General features: G+C 35.9%; 1 protein-coding gene across 10 annotated transcripts; it reads left to right on the top strand.

The window, feature by feature from the left end:
• Window positions 1-1,026: 1,026 nt before the first annotated feature.
• Znf248 (zinc finger protein 248) lies at window positions 1,027-25,163 on the top strand. 10 transcript variants are annotated; one of them, XM_015498940.2, is made up of 7 exons: window positions 1,033-1,201; window positions 1,908-1,969; window positions 2,916-3,017; window positions 3,113-3,154; window positions 16,060-16,186; window positions 16,510-16,605; window positions 20,982-25,163. In XM_015498940.2, exons 4-7 carry the CDS (start codon window positions 3,140-3,142, stop codon window positions 22,475-22,477), a joined length of 1,734 nt encoding a protein of 577 aa, XP_015354426.1. In that variant the 5' UTR covers window positions 1,033-1,201; window positions 1,908-1,969; window positions 2,916-3,017; window positions 3,113-3,139; the 3' UTR covers window positions 22,478-25,163. The 10 variants fall into 10 exon arrangements, with proteins under 10 accessions (XP_048663521.1, XP_015354426.1, XP_048663524.1 ...); XM_048807564.1 differs by lacking the exon at window positions 1,908-1,969 and having other exon boundaries at window positions 1,027-1,201; XM_048807567.1 differs by lacking the exon at window positions 2,916-3,017.
• The last annotated feature ends 1,860 nt before the right edge of the window (window positions 25,164-27,023 follow it).

Genomic DNA, 27,023 nt, shown 5'->3' with positions numbered 1-27,023 from the left:
AGTCAATCCACTAGAAGCATATATCAATATCCCCAGGGCATTTTTCAAAAGAATTATAAAAACCAACTCAATTCTTAATCCTGGAATAGTTGACTCTAGCAGTTACTATATCAGTCACTTAGGGCAAAGAATAAACGATTTTACAAGGGGAGACTTTGCAAAATAAAGCTAATTTTGAAGAGAGGAGTAAAACAAATGATTAAGTCATTGCTTCTGACACAACAGCGTCCTAAAAAAATGGTATGAGGTGTACGTCAAGGAATGTTTTGTTCTAGTTTGTAAAGTATGTTTGGTTTCACGAGATCAGAGAGGTTTTACTTCTATAAGTTTGATATGTAAACAGTTTCCTACATATAAACAATTTTACTTTATTATTTAATTTTTGAGATGAGGTAGGGTTGGTGGGGGGGTCTCCCTATGCTGCTCAGGCTGGAATCCTGCCTCAGCCTCCTGAAGAGTTGGGATCATATGCATGGGCCATCCTGCCGGTTTCAGAACTCATAGATTGTCTTTTTTCTTTATTCCATAGAATAGTCATGCTTGCTGCAGTTGTTTACATGAACCTGTTTTCTGTTTCCGATAAATGTATATTTATAAACGAAATTTAAGCATATGTTTCCTTTGAGACTAAAAATTGGTTTGATCCACAATCTAGTGTGCACCAACAGTGTGCTGGCTTCCTGCACAAGTGAATAATAGTAATCTCTCATTAAACTAGGCAAAAAATCCAGATGATTTTTAGAGACATGGGCATCGTGTATACCGGGAAGTACAAACTTGAGAAAAGTGTTGAACAATTTATGAGCCAGGCAGCGTTCTAAGTGCTTTTACAATGCAAACCGCTTTTGATTTTCATAGAAATTCTACTAGCTAGACATTGTTAATAGCTTCATTCTACAGTGGAAAATGAGGTATGGAAGGCATACCTCCTAGCAGCATCCCTTCCAAGAGCTCAGCCACCTTTCCGTCTCCCAGCCATCCCGTCGCACCGCCTCTCCCTCTGCGCATGCGCAGCCCCCCCCCCCCCAGTTCGTCGTCCCTGGCCTCTAGTCCCTCGTGGGAAACAATTGCCAGCCTCCGGGTCCACGCGGCGAGGGAGCGGGTGAGCCCGGAGGAGTTGAGCAAAGGCCTAGGGGGCCCGGGAGGCTTCGGGGACCGGAAGGAGACCTAGGCGGAGAGGAGGAGTCCCGCGGACCCCGCGGTGAGACCTCGGGCATCTGCAATTGAAGCAGGCCATCCGGACGGGTGCATCCCTGTCGGGGGAAGGGGCTCGGGTCTGGCGCGGGAACGGTAGTGTTTGTGCTCGCGGGGTTCGCACTGGTCTAGCCTCAGCGCCTAGCCCGCGGCGCCGTCGTGTGGCCACAGGTGGGGAGTACGAGTGATTTTCCTACGCTCTGGGCCCTCGGGGAGGGAGTGGGGCTGCGGCGGGCGGGGATATGGGGAAGGGACCGCGCGTGTGTAGCGTGTGACGTGTGCGCGACGCGTGCTTGACGTTGTGACGTATGCCTTTCGCTGGACCCACGGGGAAGGGGCGGGGCTGCGAGGGCCAGGTCTGGTGTGACTGTTACTCTTGACCAAATAATCCACGTGAGATTCTTCCTTCTCTATAAAATGCGGATGTTATGAATATTTGCCGCTTTGGGTTGTTTTGAGCACCTTCAGGTTTTTAGCCAATATCCTATAGATTTATTGTGTATATGTAGCGCGCTGGGAGGATCCCAAGAAGACTTCCCTTGCTGCTGGAGCTTGGACTGGTCCCTAAGGCCTTTGTGTTAGTGAAGTGGAAAAGGAAAAGGAGTGGCGTATCTAGCCACCAAGGCATTTTGCTGGCCCTAACACACCTGCATTCTAAGATATTCCTTATTTGTTACTTGTTTATTTATTATTTATTATGTATAATAACACAGTATTCTGAAGTCATCGAAGGCTGTGTGCCGGTGGAAGGTCTGGGACAAGTTTAAGAAGAGAGGTGAGCTGGAGCTGAGAGGGTGGGCACCCAGGCTGCACAGGAAATGTCACCTTTTTGGAGCATGGGCTGGAATGAAAGACTCACCAGAGGCAGCTAACAAAATGCCATCCCTTCTCGTTAAAAGTCTCCCATATCCTTCCTATCCTGTTCACTCTTTACTGAGGCTAGCACTTCTAGTGTACCATCCAAGGGTGGAATTTAGAGAGATGCTGAGTTTCCTGCTCTCCTGGCCTTATAGATTCACAGGATGGTAGTGCAGACAAGTCCTCTTTGTTTTATCGCATTTAAAAGATTAAAAATAGTTTGTGAGAAAGTGATTCACATCATGCAGTTTGTCATTGGCAGGACCAAGAAATGTAAGATTTGCAGATTCCTGGGCCCTTGCTATCCATTTTGTCACTGTTAAGTCATAGTTTCTTATTAAAAAATCTTTTTGAGGTGGGCATGGTGGGGCAAGCCTGTAATCCCAGTAGCTCCATAGGCTGAAGCAGGAAAATTGCAATTTCAAGGCCAGCCTCAGAAACTTAGCAAGACCCTAAGCAATTTAGTGAGACCCTAAGCAACTTAGAGAGATCCTGCCTCAAAATTTAAAGATAAGCAGGGATAGATATGTATCTTAGTGGTAAATTGCCCCTGGGTTAAATCCCCAGTACCCCCCCATACCCGCAAAAAAAAAAAAAAAAAAGGTTTTTTTTTAATTGTAAGCAAGTTAGAACAAACATTCTTTTAAAAAAAAAATTTATCTTGCCTTAAACACACCATAAAGGATGGTTAGAGATTTCTTGGGTTATCTGATCTCAAGGGATTAATGGTGTTAACAGGTAAATAAACAATGTGGTATAGTTTTTCTCCCTTTGCAACATTGGTATCCATACTATTTCCTTCTTTAGATTTACTGTTATTTTTAAACTCATCTTTTCATGTTTTTAATTTCTCTGTGTAACAGAACCTAAATTGGTAACAAATGAATAAGAAACAAATATTTGCTTACACTCAGTGAAAAGTATCATATCTAAACTCAACACATATGGGAGCCACACATGGACAGGTAAGTATCTTGTTGTGGAGCTGTATAGGCAGGTGAATCTAGGAACTGCAAGGCAGGCCAAGTTTCTCCTGACATCCTCCTTCCTTCTCTCTTAGCTTTCCCTCCTCCAATAAGAGCGGAAAATGAACAAATCCCAGGTGAGTGTTTTGTTTATTTACTCCCACTTTGTTTTAAGTTTATAAGGACTCATTTTTTTAGGAGAAAAAGTAAAACAAGGCAAAAGATTTACATTAAGGGAAATAGAGCGTAGCAAATTCAGAATAGGACAGTTGGCAAAATTAGATGAAGGACTTTTAATTTCATAGGATTGTCCAAGTTATTGTAAAATTTTCTGTGAATTTTTTAATAACATCCCTTAAATAAATGTGATATATTGTTTATAATCATTTCTTGGCTAGAAACAAAGTAGTGCTGGAGCAAAACCCAGTGCACAAAACCCAGTCTCTCTTTTCAGAAGACCAAACATTGAGAGGTTTGACTAGACTGCTCTCTGATGATCCTGATTAATTCAAGAATAAAACCTGAAAGGTACGGAGGAATGGAGGGGTTACATGTCCTCAAAACAGCATTCCTTAATGTGTTGGCTTGGTGTTTCTATATACAGTCACAGGTAGTTCTGGCTTATGTCTTGCATTTTTTAACCTGATAAATACATCCTTGTCCTATTACCACCATTCACCTGAGTTAGTTTAGAAAAAGCCACCAAATTATAGTCAAAACCAGTAGATATTTTTGTCTGCCTTACTAGACTGTTGAACAACATTTGATAGTATTGACCTCAATCTCTGATTTGAATGTCTCCTCTGTTGGTGTCTGCGACATCATCCTTTAAGCTCTCCCTGTTTCTTTTTTCTTTTTTTAAAATATTTTTTAGTTGTAGTTGGACACAATACCTTTATTTATTTATCTTTATGTGGTGCTGAGGATTGAACCCAGGGCCTCACATGTGCTAAGCGAGTGCTGTACCACTGAGCCACAACCCCAGCCTGTAAGCTCTCCCTGTTTCTGATGCTTGATTTCCTCTCTAATCCTCAGGAAAGCATCTTTGCTTTTTGTCCCAGGTGATTTTATACCCATATTTCCATCCTTGACTTACTCCTCCTCTGTGCTTTATTGACTGGTTTCATGTGTTTTATTTTTTTTCTTAATCAAATGCTTTTGAATTAATAATATACCAATATGTTTAAAAACTAAGTGACTATATTAATAAAAAAATTAAAACTTCAAACCAGAAAAACGATAATCTTAAAGATACAAGATTTTGCACTCCCTTTCTCTTCATTTCTGCTTGCATTTTTAACCTGATAAATACAGCCTCTAGGTAGGGTGATATTTATCCTACAGAGATACTTTCACTGAGTGTGAAAGAAGTTCTTTAAATTAGTATGCTAGGATAACTGGCATATATTGGGACAGCCCCAAACTGGAGTGTATGGTCACCCTACTGTAGATCCCTATTTTTAAAAACAGTTTCTTTTCTATCCTTCCAGTGTTTCTTTATCTGGTTAAAAGAAATAAGTGTACATATTCTTATATACCCCCTCCCTTTATTTAAGAAGGAATCCATTGTCCTTTAGGGCTTCTTAGACTTACATGGGCCTGTGTATTTCTAGTGTCATGTTAATGGCAGATTCTGAGTTAGTAGATATAGATGGTATCCTGGATTCTGAATTTCTAATAAGCTTCCAGGTGAAGCCAATTCTGCTCAAGGGCACCCTTTGAGTAGCAAGCCTGTACACTGTTTTCCATTCTTTTTTCACTTACATACACCAGAGATTTCTGTGACCAGAACATGGATTGCTGCTTCTTTCTTTGTCACAATTACATGGTAATTTAAGTGTAAATATTCAAGTTTATTAAACTACTTCCAACCTTTTGTTATTGTAAACCATGTTAGAATGAGTAACCTTGCATACACACATGTGCATATATGTACACACAAAATAATCCATAAATAGATATGTCTGTTAGATTAATTCCCAGAGCTTGATCAGCTTAGTGAGACTGCCTTGTCCTAGAGGTGGTATCATTTTATAGTCTCATTGGCAATTCATGAGGACTTATTTCTCCACAGCTTCTCCCATAGAGGTGTGTTTCAACCTTTGGATTTTGGGTACCAGATACGTAAAAAGTGGTATTTTGTGTAGTTAGCATCTGCAGTTTTCTTCACTGTGGATGAAGTTGAGTACCTTTTCACATGTCTAAGAGTGCTTTGTATTTTTCTGTGAACTGTCTGTTATTATGCACATTTTGTTCCCATCCTGTGTCTAGTTAGCTCTTTATATATTAGAGATGATAATGCTTGTTTTTTTGCATTTTTAAATTTTAATTTGTTATATATGGCAGCAGAATGCATTACAATTCATATTACACATATAGAGCACAATTTACTTGTTTTTTTATGAGTTGCAAATTACTACTTTTTGTTATATCAATCTTTTATGGGTTTAAACTTTATAGCATTTAAGGGAATAATTAGAAAGTTCTTCTCACTTCATGATTATAAAGAATCTGATCCTAAAATTTAGCACATTATGCGTTTTATGTTTAAATCTCTAATTCGTTTGGAGTTTATTGTAGTATGCAAGAACAGGACAGTTAAATTGCAACAGTATCGTGACATTTACCACTTCCCGCCCTGGGTGCTGCTGTTATCTTGTTTTCTTCTCCCTGTCTTCTCAACCCTGTAAGACTTCTATAGCTTTAGATAGTTAGTAGCTTTATATTTACTTAAAAGCTTGCTCTTTCCTGTGTTTTCCTTCCTTGTAACAGCAGTTTTCTACTTCATCTATGATTATTTGTTTTTAACCCAAAGAACTTCTTTCATTATTTCTTGTGCCAGTCTTACAGTTAGAAATTCTCTCAACTTTTTTTTTTTTTTTTTTTTTTTTTTTAAAGATGTCTGCATTTCTTTGTTTCTGAAGGATATTTTTGATGAGTACAGAATTCTGGATTAAGAGCTCACCCTCTCCCCTTTGGTACTTTAAAGTATACCATCCCAATATCTTCTGAAACTTTGTTGTTGTTATCTGAAGTCAGCCTTATTTATTTTAATTTTTTCATTTCTTCATTTGAAACCCAAGGCCTCATTTGGCTAGGCAAATATTCACCACTGAGCTACACCCCACCCTGAAACATTTTAAATATTCTCCCCCCTTGAAAGCAGTGATTTTTTTTTTTTTTTTTCCAAAACTCTGGCAGCTTATGAGAATTTCTCCTTTTTTCTTGCAGTTGTTACTTGATACTATTTGGTTTTGTTTTCTCTATGTGTACTTATCCTGTATTCTGGAAGGTTTTGATTCTGAGGTGTGATATCTTTTTTATCAGTTTGAGAAAATTCTCAGCTGTCCCCCCACCCCCACCCCGACACACCAAATATTTGCTAATTCCCTTCTGGGATTCCAGTTAAACTTAATCAGAATCTTTCAGTTCCTTATGTCTATTAGCATACATAACATTTCTTGTCATTCTTTTTTTTTCCTTCCTTTATTTCTTCTTGTGTAAATCTTCACCTCTCTTTCAAAGATGTTAGTTTTCTAGCTGTGTTTATTTTGTTGTAGTGTCCTATATTCTGTACCCCTAAAGTTTTCTCTTTCACATTGAGTTTTTTTTGTTGTTGTTGTTTTGTTTTGTTTTTGGCTTTTATTAGAGCTTCATAGTTGTACATAATAGTTGAGTTCATTTTGACATAATCATACATGAACGGATATTAATTTACTCCATTTCAGTCCCCAGTGCCCCTCCTTTCCCTCCTGTACTCCTGTACTCCCGTACTCCCTCCCCCATTCCCTTTCTACCACTCTACTGGTCTGCTTTCTATTCTATAAATATATACAAAATATATATATTTTACATTTATTTCTTTTTTAAATCTTTATTTTATGTGGTGTTGTGTATCAAACCTAGTGCCTCATGCGTGTGAGACAAGTGCTGTATCACTAAGCTATAGCCCCAACCCCCATTTGTATATTTTTAATTGGTGCTTATTTTACCTAAAGGTAGAGTTCACTATGGTATATTTATACATGCACATTGCCTAATTTTGTCAAATTCATTGTACATTTTCTCCCCTTTCCTGTCCCTGCTCTTTAATCCTCTACTCTTTTGATCTTTTCCCTGTTCTTATGATATCTGACCATCCCTTTTCCCTGCTTCATTCATAACTTCTACATATGAGAGAGAACACTTGACTCTTAATTTTCTGAGTCTGGCTCATTTCACTTACATGATATTCTCCAGTTCCATTTATGGGCATGATTTCATTCTTAATGGCCCAGTAAAACTCCATATAGTCCATATTTTCTTAATCTATTCATCTGTTGATTGGCACCTGGGCTAGTTCCATATGGCTATTGTGAGTTGTGCCACTATAAACATAGATGACTATTCACTACAGTATGCAGATTTTTGTTCTTTTGGATAAATCTTGAGTGAGATAGCTAGTGGTTCCCTTCCTAGTTTTTTGAGGAATCTCCATACTGGTTAAAATCTCCAGAGTGGTTATACTAATTTGCAGTACCATCAGCAATGAATGAACATACCTTTTTTCCTGCATTCTCACCAGCATTTATCATTATTTGTATTCTTTTTATTTGGTAACTGGGAATTGAACCCAGGGGCACTTAAACGCTGAGCTAAATTCCTAGCCCTTTTTATTTTTATTTTTTTAAAATAGGGTCTTGCTTAGGACCTCATTAAATTGCTGAGGCTGCCTTTGAACTTGAGAATCCTCCTCCCTCAGCCTTCCTAGTCTCTGGGATTACAGATATGTACCACCATGGCTGGCTTATCATTTGTATTCCTGATAATTGCCATTCTCACTAGGGTAGATGAAATCTCAATATAGTTTTAATTCATATTTCTCTAACTGCTAGGGATGTTAAACATTTTTTTCTTACATTTGTTGGCCATTTGTGTTTCTTCTTTTGAGGAACATCTGTTTAGTCCGTTTAGTTCTTTTGCCCATTTATTCATTGCCACTTGGTTTGTTTTGTGTTTTTGTTTTTGTTTGTTTGTTTTTGTTGTTCTTTATAAATTCTGGATATTCATACTCTGTCAGAAAAATAACTGACAAAGATTTTCTTCCATTCTATAGGTTCTCTTTTCACACTTTTTGTAGTTTATTTGCTGTGCCAAAGCTTTTTAATTTGATGCTGATTCATTTATTAATTCTTAGTTTGATTTCTTGAGCTTCAGGGATCTTGTTAAGGAATTCAGTACCTGTGTCAATATGTTGGAGTGTTAGCCTATGTTTTCTTAGCAATTGCAAAGTTTATGGTCTAGTTCCTAAGTCTTTCATTCACTTTGAGTTGACATGTGCAGGATGAGAGATAGGGATCTTGTTTCATTTTTCTACATAGGGTATCCAGTTTTTCCTTGCCAATTTATTAAAAAGGATATCTTTTCCTCTCACATATTTTTGGTATTTTTGTCAAGTATCAGATGATTGTAACTGTGAGTTTATCTCTGTGTCTTCTATTCTTTTCCACTGATCTTTATGTCTATTTTTGTTTGTTTAGTGTAGATGGAAACAATGTTTTATTTATTTATGTTTTTCTGTTGTGCAGAGAGTTGAACCAGTGCTTCACACGTGTTAGGCAAACACTCTATCAATGAGCCATAACCCCAGCCCACTTCAAGTCTGTTTTGATGCCAGTATCATGCTGGTCTTGTTACTATAGCCCTATAGTATAATTTGAGGTCCAGTATTTTGATGCTTCCAGAATATCTCTTCTTGTTCAGGGTCTTTTTATTCTTCTAAATGAATTTTAGGGCTGTCTTGTCTAGTTCTGTGAAGAATATCATTGGTATTTTGATAGGGATTGCATTGAAGTATTTTGACAGTATTATTTCTCTCTACCCAAGAACATGGGAAGTTTTTCTATCTTTTAAGGTCTTCTTCAGTGTCTTCCTTCAGTATTCATATAGTTTTCATTGAAGAGGGCTTTCACCTCCTCTACAAAATAAAATACTTGGGAATTGGTCTAAATTAATTTTCAAGTATTTTGAGATTATTCTGACTGGTAGAGTTTTCCTAATTTCTTTCCCAGCAGAGTCTCTACTGGAGTATAGGAAAGCTCTTGATTTGTGAATAGTGATCTTGTATCCTATTACCTTGCTAAATTTATTTATCAACTCTTAAGAGTCATCTAGTGGAATGTTTCGGGTCTTCCAGATATTGGATCATGTCATCAGCAAACATATAGTGTCCTTTAATTTCCTTTTCTTGCCTGTTTGCTCTGGTTATAGTTTCAAGGACTATATTGAATAGAGGTGGTATTTTCTTCTTCCTGATTTTAGAAGAAATGTTTTCAGTTTTTCTTCATTCAGTATGATTTTTGGCTTTGGGTTTGTTGTATATAGCCTTTGTAATGTTGAGGTGAATTCCTTCTATCCCTAGTTTCTCCAGCATTTTTTAAACTTTTTATTTAATATTTATTTATTTATTTATTTTTAGTTATAGATGGACATAATATCTTTATTTTATTTGTTTATTTTGTAAGTGGTGCCAGGGATTGAACCCAGTGCCTCACACATGCTAGGCAAGCACTCTACCACTGAGCCACAACCCCGGTCCTCCAGCATTTTTAACATGAATAGATACTGGATTTTATCAAAGATCTTGTCTTTATCTGTGAAATAATCATGACTCTTGTCTTTCCTTTTCATCTATGTGGTGAATTATATTTATTGATTTGTATAGGTTGAACCAAACTTGCATCCAAGGGATTAAACCCATTTGAACATGGTATACTCTTTTCAACTACTTCCTTGAAGAGTTTTTGAATGCATATTTTGGTTTGTTTTTTGGTTAGTTTGGCTAGGGGTTTATCAATCTTGTTTATCTTTGTTACATTGATTCTGTATATTGTTTTATTAATTTTAGTTATGATCTTAATTATTCCTGTCTTCTACCGATTTCGACTTTTCTTCTTCCTTTTCTAAGGCCCTGAGTCATAACATTAGATTATTTGGATCTTTCTGTTTTTTTTTTAATGTAAGATTTCAAGTCTGTAAACTAGCCTTTTAGAACTTCCTTTATGCTGTACATTTGTTATGATTTGTTTGTAGGAATTTTTTTTTATTTCTTCACTTGTCTCTTCTATGATCCATTCCTTGTCTAAAACAGTATTGTTCAGGGGCTGGGGTTGTGGCTCAGTGGTAGAGTGCTGGCCTAGCATGTGTGAGGCACTGGGTTTGATTCTCAGCACTACATATAAATAAATAAATAATAAAGGTCCAAAAACAATTAAAGAATTTAAAAAAAAAAAAAAGAGTATTGGGGATGGGGATGTGGCTCAAGCGGTAGCGTGCTCGCCTGGCATGCGCGGGGTGCTGGGTTCAACCTCTTCACCACATAAAAATAAAATAAAGATGTTGTGTCCACCGAAAACTAAAAAATAAATATTAAAAAATTCTCTCTCTCTTTGAAAAAATTTAAAAAAAAATAAAAAAGAGTATTGTTCAATCTCTATGTGTTTATGTGATTCTTTAATGTTTCTTGCTGTTGATTTCTAGTTTCATTCCATTATGAGCTGATAGGATGCATGGATATATCAATTTTTGGTATTTTCTTTTTTTTTTTTTGTATACATATAATCTTTTTTTTTTAATTGTTGTTCAAAACATTACATAGTTAATTTTTGGTATTTTCTGAGATTTGGATTTTAACCTAGAATATGATCTATTTTTTAAAAATCTCATTGAGCTTCTGAGAAGAAAGTAAATTCAGCCATACATGTCTTGTGGATCCATTTAATTTATAGTATCATTTAGGATGGACGTACCTGTGTTGATTTTATGTTTAGATGAACAGGTGATAGGGATATTTAAAATCACCCAGTATTATTGTAGTAAGGTTTAATGTGAAGAAGTAGTGTTTTGTGTAATTAGTACACTTAGATTTATGGCATAATTATTTGTGGTGTTCAGTCATCTTGTTGAATTGTTACCTTCACCAATAATTAGTGGTTTTCTTTGTCTCCTCTGATTAATTTTTGCTTGAAATCTGCTTTGTCGATATGAGAATAGCTACTTACTCCTCCTTGTTTTGGGACTCCATTTGAATGGAATATTTTTCCCATTCTTCACTTTTAGCCTGTGAATGTCTGTGCCTATGAGATGAGTCTCTTCAAATAGCATATAGTTGGATCTTATTTTTTAATACATTCTAACAATCTGTCTGTGCCTTTTAATTAGGGAGTTGAGAACATTTATATTGAGTGTTATTATGGATAGATGATTGTTACTTCCTGCCATTTTGGTTAGTTTGCTGTATTTAATTGTCTTGGTTTTCATTTAGTTAATGGTTCTCTAGTGAACTTCATATGTTTGGGAGCTGTGGGATTTGTTTTGGGGTTCCTCTGTGTATCTTTAAGTACTCTTTGTAGTGTTGGCTCAGTAGTTATCACTTTTAGTTTATTTTTATCTGGAAAATTTTTATTCGTCCATCAATTCTGACAGATAACTTTCCAGATATAGCAATCTTGGGTACAATTTTTCCTTTCAGAGCTTTTAGAGCTTATTCCAGGCCCTTCTTGATTTTAGAGTTTGAGTTGAGAGTCAGAAGTAAGCCTTACTAGTTTTGCCTCTAAATGTGACCTGACATTTTTCTCTTCGAGCTTTTAATATTCTTCCCTTATTTTCTATGTTAGGCTTTTTAATTATGATGTATCTTGGAGAAGTCCTGATTTGATCTTGTCTATTTGAGGGGTCCGGTATACCTCCTGTATATAGATGTCTATCTCATTTTTAAGGTAGGGAAATTTTTCTGCTTCTATCACCCTGAAAAGTTTCATAATGTTTTTAGCCTGTATTTTCCTATTCTCTTCTATTATAATGACTCTCAGGTTTGATCTCTTGCTATTGTCTCAGAGTTCTTATATATTCTGATCATGGTCTTCCCCCCAACCCCATTTATTGCATACTTAGTATTTGGAGTCACATACCCGGTCTTCAAGGCCTGAGTTCTACCTTTGAGGTTTGGAGTTCTATTTTGTTTATGATCTCTACTGTTGATGATACTTCCAATTGAATTTTGAATTTGATTCATTATGCCTTACATTTCAAGAGCTCTGATTTTTTTCTTTTTAATATCTCTCTATTTCTTTTTTGAAATGGCCTTTCACCTCCTGCATTTTCTCTCTAATTCATTCCTTAGATATTCTTTTGGTTCACTCTTTGTTTTGGTCTTTCTCTGAAATTTCATCTACTTCCATATATATGGGTTTCTTTGTTGGTTTGTGAATTTTGTGGGGAGATTTGTTTGCCTGTTTCCTCATGTTTTCAGATTGGACTTGTACATAAGTTACGTTTGATTCCTCTTCCTCTTTTATACATGTGTCCACCAATGTGTAGTTATCTTTTTTGGTCTAGGGACTTCTCTCTGGTTTTTGCTGTATGAGTAGATATCTAGAAGTGGACCTGAGGCCCCCCTCTAGTTGTTTTTACTTCAGGCACAGATATTGGTTTGGGGTTTTTCTTCCTTGTATTCTATGTGTTGACGTATTGTTGAGGCTCAAGTAGGGCTAGTTTCTGTGTTCAGTGAGAATCAAGGTTACTGAAATGTGAGCTACTCATCAGGATCTCTACTCTGTAAGCTTAAAGTATGCCTGTCATTTCACAGATCCTCTTAGAGAAACAGGGCAAGGACTAGTAATGTTAACAACCTATGTACATCCTTAAAATAAATGTCCCGTGTCTACTTGGATATCTCTGCTACTTACAGAGGAATAGTGGGGTCAGCATTTAACATCAATGCTAATAGTAAACAACTGTGACCTCAATCAGACATTAACCAGCAGGTGTCTACTGTGCCATCAACTGTATTAATAATCACAACATGTGTTGGGTACAAATTACATAAACTATATAATTTTACCATATAATGGAATTATAGTTCCTTAAATGAAGACAAAATATGGTGGAAAGGCAAGAGAAAGTTTGAAGTATTTTAAAAGTGAACAAAGGAGAAGCAGGAGAAAGGAATCAGATGATGGCTATAAAGATAGGGGAATAAAAAATAACCAAAAGTAATAGTGGAAGAAAAAAGGTACAGGAAAAGTTGGTTACTAATGGTATAAGAGAATGAAGGGGTAATAAGAGGAACAAAAACTGAAGAATGTACAAAAAAACAAAAGATCTAAAGAGAACAAACCCATGTAAAATTTTACCCCACCAGCTGGGTGCAGCAGCACATGCCTGTAATCCCAGTGGCTTGAGAGGCTGAGGCGGAAGGATTGCAAGTTCAAAGCCAATCTCAGCAACTTATTGAGGTCTTAAGCAACTTAGCAAGACCCTGTCTCTAAATAAAATTAAAAATGGGCTAGCGATGTGGCTCAGTGGTTAAGCACCCCTGGGTTAAATCCCCACTACTAAAAACTAAAAACAAAACAGTGAATAAGAGAGCAATTAAAATGAATAAAAATTTATATGAACATTTATATTATATATTTTTGTACCTATCCACATTAGTGAGAACACTAACACCCCCACCCCACCCCCCACTTACACCCATACATACATACACACAATAATGCAGAATATAAAAAAGTAAAATATGTGTATACGTGTATGTGAAATAAAAATTAGAAAAGGAAAAATAATTTTTTATTTTTTATTTGTTTTAATTAGTTATACAGGACAGTAGAATGATAGGATATGTCCTTTATGCTTTTGGATAGAGTACTGTATGAATGTCAGTTAGATCAATTAATATGCTACTCATGTCCTTTATATGCTTACTGACTTTCTGCATTTGATCTATCAGTATTCAGGCGGGTTGAAGTCTTTAATTGTAATGTAGATTGGTCATTTTCTCCTTTCATATCTTTCAGTTTTTTCCTAATGCATTTCAACAGCCTTGTTAGATGCATACTGTTTTAGATTGCATCTTTTTCTAGTATGAATTTGAATCCATCTAATGAACTCTTAACTTCAGATACTGTGTTTTTTAGCTCTGATATGCCCACTGCATGTGTGTATATATGTGTAAGAAGTCTCCAGCATCATCCTAGGTGGAGTGAGTCCCTAGAATGACTCAGCATATAGTCATTCTTAATGGCTGTATTTTAGTACATATGAAAAGGATATAAGCATAATGAGCAAGATTCTAAGAGCTTTCTACCAGTGGAGTCTTAAAGAACACACTTAAGTCCTCTAGCCATGACTCATGAAATACATACCAAGAAAGCCCAAAGATACTTGGCACCCAGAGTTTTTGTCAAGCACTGGTTATATAGGTACTGTCTAGTATTGTTGCCAAAAGCTTGGTCCTTGTTCCCAATGCCAATCTTAATAATGAAGACATGGTTTTGAGAAAAAGGAAAAAGAAGGTTTATTGCTTTGCTAGCAAGGAGAAACACAGGGGACTCCTGTCCCAAAGGCTGTGATTCTGCCCATCAGCAGGAATAGGGGGATTTTAAAAGAGGTGATTCAAAGGCTACATTCCACATTTTCTCTGTCTGGAACTGTAATTCACTTGTTAATTTGAAAGAGAGTCATTTCTGAGATCTTCTGGTACCATCTCCAAAGTCTGGATTACTTCATTCCTATGGTGGATGTTTACTCAGGGACAGGTAATTCTGCCTAGGATGGTAAAGAAAGATAATCCTATTTTCCCCTAAAATTAGGGAGGGGGAGAGATTAGGGAGGAGCTAGGGAGAAAGGAAGAGAAAGAAACATGTCCATTTTAAAAATAAGTTGTAGTGGCAGAGCAGCAAGGGTTATATTCAGAGCAAAAAGTGGACCACTGTTGTAGCATGTCCCAAAATTCTAGACTCCCAGAAGGAAAGCACATATGCAGAATAAACAATATTGTTTACATTAGCAGTTCAGGCTCAGTGGGTTGTTCTTATCAGGGAATGATAATGAAAATTCTCTTGAAATTCAAGTTCCCAGAAATCCAACAAAGGGTGACCTTTCAAAGGACATCAGTCTCAGGCCTATAGTCTTAGCCCTTTTTCTATACAACATAAATTCATTTGTCTGTTGAGCTTTTACCACCCTCACATTTATTTTGTTCATATTTTCTTCTTTTTTATTGGACATATTCATCATAATTTATATTGAAGATCTTGTTTTTTAATTCCAGTATCTGGGTCACCCATGGATCTGCTTTTTTTGTTTTGTTTGTTTTTTAGTGCCAGGGTATTGTGCATGTTAGGCAAGAGCTTTAACACTTAGCTATATTTATAGCCCTTTTAAAAATTTTATTTTGAGACAGGATCTTGTTAATAGGTTGTCTGAGCTGGCCTCAAGCTTGCCAGTCCCTTTGTGAGCCTCCCCTACATGGCTGGGATTACAGGCATATGCCACCACATCTGACTGGAGTGGCTGCTTTTATTCCCTTTTTTTCTTGGTCCCTGTTATTTCACATACCACTAATTTTTTTACTGAATATCAAATATTGTGTTATGAACAAATAAATTTGTTTCTTGGTCCCTGTTATTTCACAAACCACTAATATTTTTACTGAATATCAAATATTGTGTTATGAACAAAAAAGGATGAGCTCTGCTTGAAGAGATCATCTCCAGAAGATGATCTCTTCAAGCAGAGCTCATCCTTTTCTCTGGTGGGCAGTTAGACTGCAAGGCAGTCTTTTCAACTAATCATGGACTTCTCTTAGTCAGGGCCTGTGCCATATACATTGTAATCTCACTGTTTATTTTAACAACTGCAGATATTACTTCCTGATGAAAATTAGCATGGTACTGTAAAAGATAGTAGGAAAAAAATGTTCTCTATAACTCCAATCCACTTTGTATACACTGCCAGTTCCTGCAATATCCATCTTCTTAAGTGTTCACATGTATGTATCCTAATGAGGTCATAGCACTTTGAGAACAGGAACCATGTTTTATGTTAGCCTCAGTAATATTTATAGCAACTAGGACAGTCCTTAGTGGAAACTCAATTTTTGCAAAATATATTATTCTATGTAGTAAAGCTTAAAAGGAGGTATTCTGTCATTTTTCAGTAAATTTTTTCTATACCATTTCATTCTGACTACTTCATATATAAAGGGGATATTCTCTTACAGGAGCAAGTGTCATTCAAGGATGTGTGTGTGGACTTTACCAAGGAAGAATGGAGTCTGTTGGACCCTGCTCAGAAGATACTATACAGAGATGTGATCCTGGAAAATTACAGTAACCTTGTCTCAGTTGGTGAGAATTTTTTGTTTTTAGTGTGGTTACCAATTGCATGCACTTCTCAGTTGCTGACAGTGAACAGTGAAAGCCCTGTGGTTTTCTGTTTTAAAGCTTGAGATTCATAATTTGCTGTTTTAAAGTTTGAGATTCAATGCTATGAAGTGACTGATCTTTTTAGTCTTCTATGTAAAGAATGTATTCTTATCTCTCAGTGGTTGGTTCATCTGAGCACCTTCTCTAAGCACTCCTGAAGTTATACCATTCTTTCCCTTCATTTTTGCATTTATCCCCAAAGTAAAGCTATTTAGTCCCAGCCCTGTGTTATTTTGTCTTAACAGGGTATTGCGTTACTAAGCCAGAAGTGATCTTCAAAATAGAGCAAGGAGAAGAGCCCTGGATATTAGAGAAGGAATTCCCAAGCCAGTGCCACTCAGGTGAGTTAGTGAATTCATAGGCAGATGAAGACCAGAGGAAGTTAATTTTAGGTCATTTGGTTTAGGGTTTGTACCCTTTGAAGGTCTTGTTTTTTAATTCCAGTATCTTTGGAATGCTGGAATACTTTTTCAGAAATTTCCATTTTTAGCCTCAGACCTTTGGAAATGACCAAGGACTCCATTCTATTATCTTAATAATTCTTCTGTATGTCACTCCTCCTCATAAATGCTTTTCTTTTTCTTCAGCATTTTAGAATGATTTATTATACTCATAATCAAAAGCTAGTTGGCTTCACCTTAGTTTTTTGTTGTTGTTGTTAGTTTTTTTTTTTACAATCATTCACCTCTCTGTTTTCTTAGGACACCTTTTGTTAGCTGGTATATATTCATGAACTACTTCCATATACCCATTTGACAAAAACATGATGATGAACACTCCCTGTGATCCAGTTGTGTTTTAGGTAACACAGAATGATGTCCTGGTATCACAGAGCTTATATTACAGTGAGGGACAAACAATATGTTGGTTGGTGGTAAGTTCTGTGAAGAGAGTTCTCCCAGGGAACAGGAGACTAAAGCATATTTAGCAAGGAGATCAAAGAAATCCTTTTGATGAGGTCCCCATTAAACAGGAGACTTAATAAAGTGAGAGTACAAGCTCTGTAGATTGATGGTATTCCAGGCAGAGAGGACATCAGGTGCTATATCTCTTAGGCAAGTGTGTTCTTGGACTATTTAGATAATGACAGTGGGTGGAAGCTGGTGGGTATGGAGGAGGCTAGTAGGAGGATTTTATAAATAGTAGTAGCATGTGCCATGTAGATATAATAATTTAATTTTGAGGGATGTGAAAAACCTTCAGTTTATCTTGAGTAAATGTCAATTAGATTAAATCATCAGATCTGATTTACAGTTTAAAAGGATGTCTGACTTCTGTGTGGTGACTGTACTGAGTGGGGTGATTGGTAGGCAGGCATGAGCAAGAGAAGAGATACTAGTTAGGAGGCTATGCTGTACTCCAGAGGGGAGAGGGTGATGGCAAAAACCATGCTAGAGGTGCTGAGAATTGGTAGGTATCTTGGAGATGAGGCCACAAGTATTTGCTCTCAGAGTCAAAGAGAGGAGTCTAGCATGATTCCAATGATTCTCAAGCAACTACATAAATTAGGGAGCCATTTACTGATATAGAGAAAATTATGGAGGAGACATTATAGGGAAGTTATTATAGATTTAATTTTGGAAAAGAAAAGTTGGAGCTAACTGTTAGAATCTGAGGTTGGATATGGCTAAGTGTGGTGCATGGTTGAGGTTGGAACTAGAGGTAGCCATTTAAAAGGCATCAACTTTAAATGCTGATAAGGCAGAGATGCAATCTAGAACAGAGATTGACAGAATCGTTTTTTGTAAAAGACCAGATAATAAAAGTGTTAGGCCTAAAAAGCCACATGAACTACTTACTGCTGTTCTCTTCCTTCTTCCTGTTCCTCTTCTTTCTCTCTTCTTTTCTCCTTTCTTCCTTCCTTCTCCCACCTCTTTACTCTTCTTCTTTTTCCCTTCAAAAACCTTAAAAGACCATTTCCTTTTGGTCATTGTTTGCCAGCAGCTTATCTTGAGCATGTAGGTGAGAGTAGTCCTAGTACAATACTATTTTTTGAAGGTATTAAGTCCATTTATTCGAAGAGATTGAGAAGGAACAACCTGAGCTTCACAAAAACCACAGAGCCTGTTTGCCAGGAGTTAAATACAGTCTGTTCTACCTTCTACTAGTACCTTAAATGGCAAACATGGGATTCCTACACTATTCCTTGTCATCTCTTACTGATCTTACCATACTTATGTTATTTTTCTTTCAAAACTACCTATATCTCTTCATATTCTAATTTTGCATTGATGACACTTGAAAGCAGAACAGTGTCTCTCAATGTTCTCATTTCTGACTTGGCCTAATTCATTTATTCATTCATTCATTCTTTTTTTTTTTTTTTTAACCTCAAGCATTTCAGTTTCTCTTTAACTAGCCTGACAAAGTAATCTATAGAAATAAATGAGATTATAGTCTCTTTTTATTGACTATTATAATGTGGTTCTGTTTTACTTGTCTTACATTTCTTTCTTTCGATACTAAACCTTATACTATCCTATATCTTAAATTGTGATTATAAATGTTCTCTCATTTATCTAAAACCTTTTTCTTATTTACTTTGCTTTTTTTCAGATAATTAATATTATATGTGTAAAATGTTCAGACACTGCATAGTACATGGTAATGACTTCAGTCATTGTTACTATTTCACTTGTTTTAAGTCATAACAATTTTTTTGCCATTAATAGACCATATTTTGTGACACTATTCCATCAGTGGTTGTGCCTCAAAACTCAGACCTGAGTTGCTTAGGGTTTCTTTCCCTACTGAGATTTTGTTCTCTCTAAAAAAAGGACTTTTCTTAATTCTGATATTTTGGTAATTAGTGTTGACTACCTGTAGAGCCAAGTTTATGAGAAACCTTTTTTTCTTTTCCATCCATTCACAAAGCACTCTATAGTACTCTTCCTAAGTGTACTTTCCCTTCTTTTGTCCAATGTATTATATTACTATTGGTTAGAGTTTGGAAATAATCCTCATGCACATTGTTTTCCTAAGAATCATTTCAGAGAAGCAGGGGAAACAAGACTTGTATTACCTGCCAAGAGTTAGACCCTGGTCACAACAGAGGCTTAGCATTGAGCAGGGGATTTTTTATGTTACGGGGAATTATATGAACAGTAGCTTCTTTTAAAGAATAAAGCAGGTAGAGTCTTAAAATGGTAGGAATGTTGTAGAGATTTTTTGCTTCATTCTTTTATTATTACCGTTGTTGTTTTAATGGAAAAAAAAAATAGCATTGCACCGAAGGATGTCTAGATTCCAAGGAGAAAACCAAGGCTAGATTGCTTCTAATTGTGTGAAAGATGTGTTATTAGGAATTAGCAATTTACAAGAATCTGATACATAGCTAGAATGCACAGAGATGTTTTTTGTGGACTTAAGGAATGTTGGTTTGAATAGTCAATGTAAATCAGCTGGTGTAAATTTTCGTTTGCTTACTTACTTTGTTTTGGCCAGGATAATAACATCTTTGTTTGTCTTTGGGACTGTGGACTTCATAGATATTTTTGTAACATGATTAACATTGTTTCATTGATTAGCAACAGTGAAGTATATAGCCAAGAATTTTTATGATGAAGTGTACTGAAGATTTTAGTCTCATATATAGGAATGATTGTTATGGGCCCCACATGCAAATAAAAAACACACAGATGAAACTAAATATTAAACAAGTAAACCTAGAAAATCATGGAAATAAAGGCAGACTCAACACCTAGATATAGAACATACACATGAATATTAGTGAGAGTCCCTCTACAATAATAAGTCTATGAGCAAACAGGGTATATACTTCTCTTGCCTTTGCCAAAACCTAATTCTTTCTATATGTTTCTCAGACATTCTTTTTATTGTGTGAATTTTCTGTTCTTTGAAATGAACAATCTCAGATAATCTCCATTTCTCTATTTATCATACCTCAAGTTTATTTCACTTCCTCTAACATGCATTTCCACAGCATTTTAGGGGGAAAAAAATTTCCTTGTTGATAAGATTAAAGAAAACTTCTATCAGGCCTGTGCTATCGGATCATTCTTTTCACCATGGGAAAGTTTGTGTTTACAGGACTTTAAGTTGGTGTGATGAATGGAATGGAAAAGAATGTACTCTAGTGGAAATAAATCTGTTCCAGTGATTGTATGAGGGCTGAGGTTGCAGAGGTTGTCTGAGGGCTCTCTATTTTGTATCCAGCCAATGTAGTTTATCCTCTGAAACCCTTGCCTACTAATCTTTAGTGTCACTTTATTTCAGTGTTCAGTGTCTCTTTTGGGCTTACCTTATTGTTTTCAAGTTTCCCTATTTTTCAATTAGCCACTATAGTTCTCTGTCCTATGAATTTTATCTATCCTTTTTATATCCAGGTTGTTTGTTTGTTCCTTGTTTTTTATTTTTTTATTATGGTGCTGGGAATTGAACCCAGTGCCTCACGTGTACCAGGCAAGCACTGTACCACTGAACCACATCCCCAGCCTTTCTAAGTCCAGTTTTGAAATTTGTATTTATAAAGTGTTAAATGTGTTTGCCAGTTTCCTTTCCCTGACTCCACAGCAACACATTTGTATTTTCTACTCAAGTAAAGAGAGCAAAGGAAATATCTTATTTAGTTCAAACCAAGAAAATGAGTCTAAAACTAAAGAATTGACTATAGAATAGGGCATTTGTGTAAAAGTCTAAGTCCATCAGAAATGTATTAAAATATGTAAGTTGTGATTACTTTTTTTTTCATTTCTAGAAAGAAAATGGAAATTTGATGACCTATTAGAGAACAGCCAGGAAAATCAAGATGAATACTTTTGGCAGTTCATGTTCACCAACAATAAAACACAAAGTGTAGAAAGTGGCAGTAAAGTTAGGAAAACTTGCAATGTGGACACAGACCCCATTTCTTCAAGAAATTTTCATTTCAAAATATGCGACTCATGTGAAATGAGTTTGAAAAATATTTCAGGTTTAATTACTAGTAAAAGAAGCTATTCTAGAAAGAAGCCTGATGAGTTTAATGTATGTGAAAAATTACTCCTTGATAGGCATGAGAAAATTTCTGTTGGAGAGAAATCTTATAAATGTGATCAAAAAAGGAATGTTCTCAGTCATCGCCAGGATCTTACTCAGCCAATTTTTAATCAGCCTTTTGAGTATAGTGAAAATGAACAAGGCTTTAATGAAGAAGCAACCTTTTTTATAAATCAGAGGTCTCAGATAGGGGAGACACTATGTAAATACACTGAATGTAGAAGAAACTTCATTGATGGTTTAAAGCTTAATGTATCTCAGAGAACTCATTTGGAAATGGAGCCGCATGAATGTGGTATCTGTGGGAAGTCCTTTTATATGGATTTACGATTTGGACATCAAAAAGTTCTTTCAGGAAACATTCCTTATGAATATAATGAGTATGGGGAAGTCTTCTGTGACAATTCAGCATTCATTATTCATCAGGGATACACACGAAAGATTCCCCAAGAATACAAAGTGAGTAACAAAACTTGGGAAAAGTCAACCCTCTTTAAACATCAGATAGTACATATGGGAGAAAAACCCTATGAGTACCATGAAAATGGGAATAATTTCAGCAAAAAATCTCATATTACCCAGTCTCGGAGAGCTCATTCTGGAGAAAAAACCTTTGAATGTGGTGAATGTGGCAAAACTTTCTGGGAGAAGTCAAACCTCACTCAACATCAGAGAACACACACAGGAGAGAAGCCCTATGAATGTACTGAGTGTGGAAAAGCTTTTTGCCAGAAACCACATCTTACCAACCACCAGCGAACACATACAGGAGAAAAACCCTATGAATGTAAACAATGTGGGAAAACGTTCTGTGTGAAGTCAAACCTCACTGAACATCAGAGAACACACACAGGGGAAAAGCCCTATGAATGTAGTGCATGTGGAAAATCCTTCTGCCACAGGTCAGCCCTAACTGTCCATCAGAGAACACACACAGGAGAGAAACCTTTTATATGTAATGAATGTGGAAAGTCCTTCTGTGTGAAGTCAAACCTCATTGTACATCAAAGAACTCACACTGGGGAGAAACCCTATAAATGTAATGAATGTGGGAAAACCTTCTGTGAAAAATCAGCTCTGACTAAACATCAGAGAACTCACACAGGGGAGAAGCCCTATGAGTGTACTGCATGTGGGAAGACTTTTAGTCAAAGATCAGTACTCACTAAACATCACAGGATTCACACAAGAGTGAAAGCTCTTTCAACATCTTAAATGTTCAGAAGCTTTCAGACATCAGATTTGTTGTAAAATTTTTAAAATGAAATTAAAGAAAGCCAAAGAATGCCACAGAGTACTAGAAAAATGACATCTCATTTAAATATATGAAAGCTTCCAAGAAAAATTGAAACTTAACTAAAGAAATTTGTCATGAGGGAAAACCTATTCATTTAATCAATGTGGTAAAAATCTTTAGAATTTATGTTGTTTGATATGTCTTCCAGATGTGATACCAAATTTTTAAATAGAATTGGTAATATTCATTTTACTTGTATTCACACTGGAATTTGAAGTTTAAAAATTGAATGGCGGTAACATTAAACATATATGTTAAGAGTCCCTGCTATTTGTAGATTTACATGAGTATGATAATGTAACTAATAAAGGGTATGCTTGATTTGCATATTAGAGCCCAACATGATTGTAAGGAGAAAATATGATCCCCTAGGTTAGTGAATTTTAAGGCATAAATATTTTCCACACTAAATACCACAGTGATTTTTATGTGTGAATGTGTGTTTGTATGTCTATATGTGTGTGTGTGTGTACATATGTAAATACATTTGTACATACACAACTACTCCACACATACAGTGATGTGTTCGTGTCACCTTGTACTGACTTAAAAGTGCTGCTGATTATTAAATTTTCAGGAATTTTGTAAGTCATTTGTTAAACACAGTCATTACCTAGAATTATTGTAAACTTAAACTAAAACTAAAAGCAAAGGTAACCCAAATACTCATCACTCACAACTTTCTAATAATCTTGCTGCATTTCACTGTTCTTTTTGTTATTTAGGTTATTTACATTATTGGATCCATATGGTGAGAATACTGTGTAATGGTTTGCTCCTATACACCTCTTCCCAATTCCACATTCAGTGCCATCATGTTGGTAACTTGGCCTTATTCATATTTAAACCATGGAAATTGGCAAACTCTACATAGCAGGGTATTCATTTTCTCAGAGAAACTGTTGTCCAGTGTTTACCAGCACACCTCTGTCTATATATGAAAACATATTTGGCTGATTTAAAGTACAAACCACATACCCTTTTTCCTATTTCCTGAAACAAATAAATGGCTATGCCATTATTACTGAACTGCCTCATCAGTTAAAAAAAAAAAAGCCAAAAGATGTTTTGTGAGGTTTTAACTACCTCTGAACCAGTTTGATTCTAAATACTACCAGAGACTCTTTATAGCTTGGCCAGTATATGTTTGAAGTGAAATATTATTTCACAAAGAAGCATTCTACCTACTTTTGACTGGTTCCTGGCATATATAAATGAGTATGGTTATTATTATGAAGCTATCCCTTCAATGAAGAAGCCAAAACAATATTTTTCTGAGGTTTTTGAGCTACCTCCCAATCAGTCATGTAAATTCTGTTAATAAGAATGGTATTTACACAAATTAAAGTTTAATATCACTTGTAAATGGTAATACTCAATGCACTCTAGAAATAAAAACTGGTGGTATGTAATGGAATGCCATTTTCATACTCTTGGTATTTCATTGTGGATCTCTTTAGGCATGATATATGTAACCCTAGTTCTATGTAATCCAGAAACTATGTACTTGTATTTAGTGTTAATGTCATATAGTGTCTGCCTCCTTTGTTCCTTTGTTCTCTATGCTTCTTAGGACCACATTGGTTAATAATTCTGTGTCTACTTATTTCTTCCTTGCTGAGCTGAGTTTTATCACTTTGAGCTGAGTTTTTATTGTCTAGATGATTTAGGGGATAAATCCAGATTAGTTGGAATTAATCACAGAAATTCCATTCAGGTAATTTTGTTGGATGAATAGGTGAGCAAGGAAATGTTTGGAGAATAGTCTGTAGTATTTTTGGGAAAAGTCTCAATGATAAAACATTGACATGACATGAGAAGATATGAGAGACATGAGAAGAGATTGTCCCTCTTCTTCTAGACTTTTTCATGTCTGTACATGATATCAGCTTATAGTTTGTGGCCCTGAAGGGCAGTAGCCTGAAGATAACAGAGCACATGTGGGAAAAGCTGGCCCAGAACTGAGATGCTCAGCTCTTTCTGCAGCTGCTCTCTTCTGAAACTTTAGATTACATGAAGTAATACAGTTTCTTGTTTATTCATAGGACTGTCTGATATTTAAAGGTAAAGGCATTGTAGTTGATACAAAGGAACACTTTTCTAAGTGTTACAAGTTCTGCACCGTGATTTGAGGGAAGAATTATTTCTGATTTGGGGATGGATGTTTGTATAAGCCAGGTTTTTTTTTTTTTTTTTTTTTTCTGATGGAAAACAGAATTTTCTATCTAAAAACATTTTAGTGGTAGATTTTTTACAATAATATGGAACAAGCGATGTTAAAACATACACTTAGAAACCATCACCTGCATGAAGCCATTCCTATTCTGAGTCTTCAGGGAACAAGGTTGGAGTCCATTTGAGAGCTCCTGTCATGGAGGATGTATTGTCACTACCAGAATTGTGGCACCAAATTGTTAGTACCTTCCTTTGAAGAACTCAACTTAGATACCTTTGCTGTTGAGCCCAGGTGGGCATAGAGAATGATGGAGAGAGAGTTTGGGTGGAGAAAATGTGGAATAAGCACAGTGGTTTGTTGTTTTTCATTTCTGTAAATTCCTATGTAAAGGCTCAGTATTAGAAATAAAGTTATTATATTAGTTGAAAGGTAAGTTTCCACTTTGTTGTGATTTTTCATATCAGCATAAGTAAATTTATTTTGGAACTGAGCCCTGTAGCAGGTACATCTGCCTTTTGACATGTATGAAGCAGATGTTAAGTTAAATTGCGTTGTTCATATATTTCTCTGTGGTGTTAAATGTGGTATGAGGGAAGTAGTTCTATAGTCTTCTAAAAAAACCAGCTAGGTGTCCCTATACTGTTCACCTTTTTTATTGATTTGATATGGTACTGGTGTTACCATTTACTTAGATATAAATTATCTCTATTGCTTTTGTCTGCTATATAACTTTTAAACAATTTTCTAGTAGTAGTCACATAGTTTTTACCCTAGATGGTACTCTCTTCCTGACCTGCATTTGTATTGATCCCAAAATTAACATTTTGTTCCAAAATAAGGTTAGTGAGAACCCATCCTAGAGTACTTAACATTGCGAGGTCAACATGGACCAGACAATTTGTATACTTGTTAGCACCAGCAATCATATCAAGACTGCAATTGTACTGCAGTGTATTCAAAGTTAGCCTTTAATACACACAAGAAAATATATTTGTAAAGGAGATGGTGGTGTTAAATGCCATTAATAAAAGTTGTCAGAGAGATGGTTTTATTTTAGATAGGAAAGGAAAAGACCTCACTGAGAAGGCTACATTAAAAGAGGAGCCAAATGGATAACTGGAAGAGTGTGTGTGTGTGTGTGTGTGTGTGTGTGTGAGAGAGAGAGAGAGAGACAGACAGACATAAGCATGTATAATCAATAATTTTACATAAATTTTCTTTTTCATGAAACACCCTATTTACCTATATTTTTTATACTTCCTTTTGGGTTGTAGTACATTCTGTTAAAAGAAATACTTGTGCCCATATACTAAACTGATTTCACAACCAACAAATAGATCATCCCCAGTTCACTAGTGTGTGAAACCAAGATGTGAATTGCTGGGTCATTGATTTGTGCTTTCTAAGAGGATTAAGTAAATCACATTCTGCTTGGAAACTCCCAAGAGTCTACTTTTGGAAGTGGGCCTATTTTCTGTCTTGACTTGTCCTCCTCTTGTCTGGTGTTCTGCAGCACTTCACCCAATGGACTTGACAGGTAATGCCATCACCTACAGGAGGGTTCAGCCCATAGGTGTCCTTGGTGCTCTCAGCCACTACCCCTGCTTATTGCTCTCAATTGGAGACTGCAGGTGTGACTGCCCTGCATCTCCAATTCTTTTATTTCCTCTGACTCTTCATCTACCACTTAGTGCCTGGCCACTGTATATCCCAACCCCATTCCTTTATCTGTGGAATGCCTCCTCCATTTCCTTTTTCTGGCCTGCTCTATGTTAGAGAAGGATCCATGTGCTGCTGAGAAGTCTATTCAGTCATATATATTCTATGTATATGCATTCAAACTGGCACAACACCTGGGTTCCTGGGTCTCTAGTTTGACAATTCAACCTATAGATCTCCGAACTTGTCATCCTCCATAATCATGTAAGCCTTTTCCTTACAATGAATTTATTTATAAATATATAAAAATTTATGTTTATAACAAAAAAAATTTATTATAAATATAACATATACAAGTATATTGTGAATTTTGTGGATAAATATATAAAATATATAATTTATAAACTTGTGATCTGATTTATATGCATAAAATAATTATATATGAATTTACATATAATTATATTTATACACATATATACATTTATATACCAATACATACATATATACATGCATATGCATTTATTCTTTGGAGAAACTTGACTAACAGTGTCACTATTATTACATACTAAATTCTCATTATTTAACATAAAATTTATATCTGCTCTTATTCAGCAAAAGAACTGAATCTT

The sequence above is a fragment of the Marmota marmota genome, unplaced genomic scaffold, assembly GCF_001458135.2.
Source record: "Marmota marmota marmota unplaced genomic scaffold, marMar, whole genome shotgun sequence".
NCBI classification, from domain to species: domain Eukaryota; kingdom Metazoa; phylum Chordata; class Mammalia; order Rodentia; family Sciuridae; genus Marmota; species Marmota marmota.
Note: the sequence above shows the minus strand (reverse complement) of the source record. Positions and strands in the feature narration are given on the sequence as shown.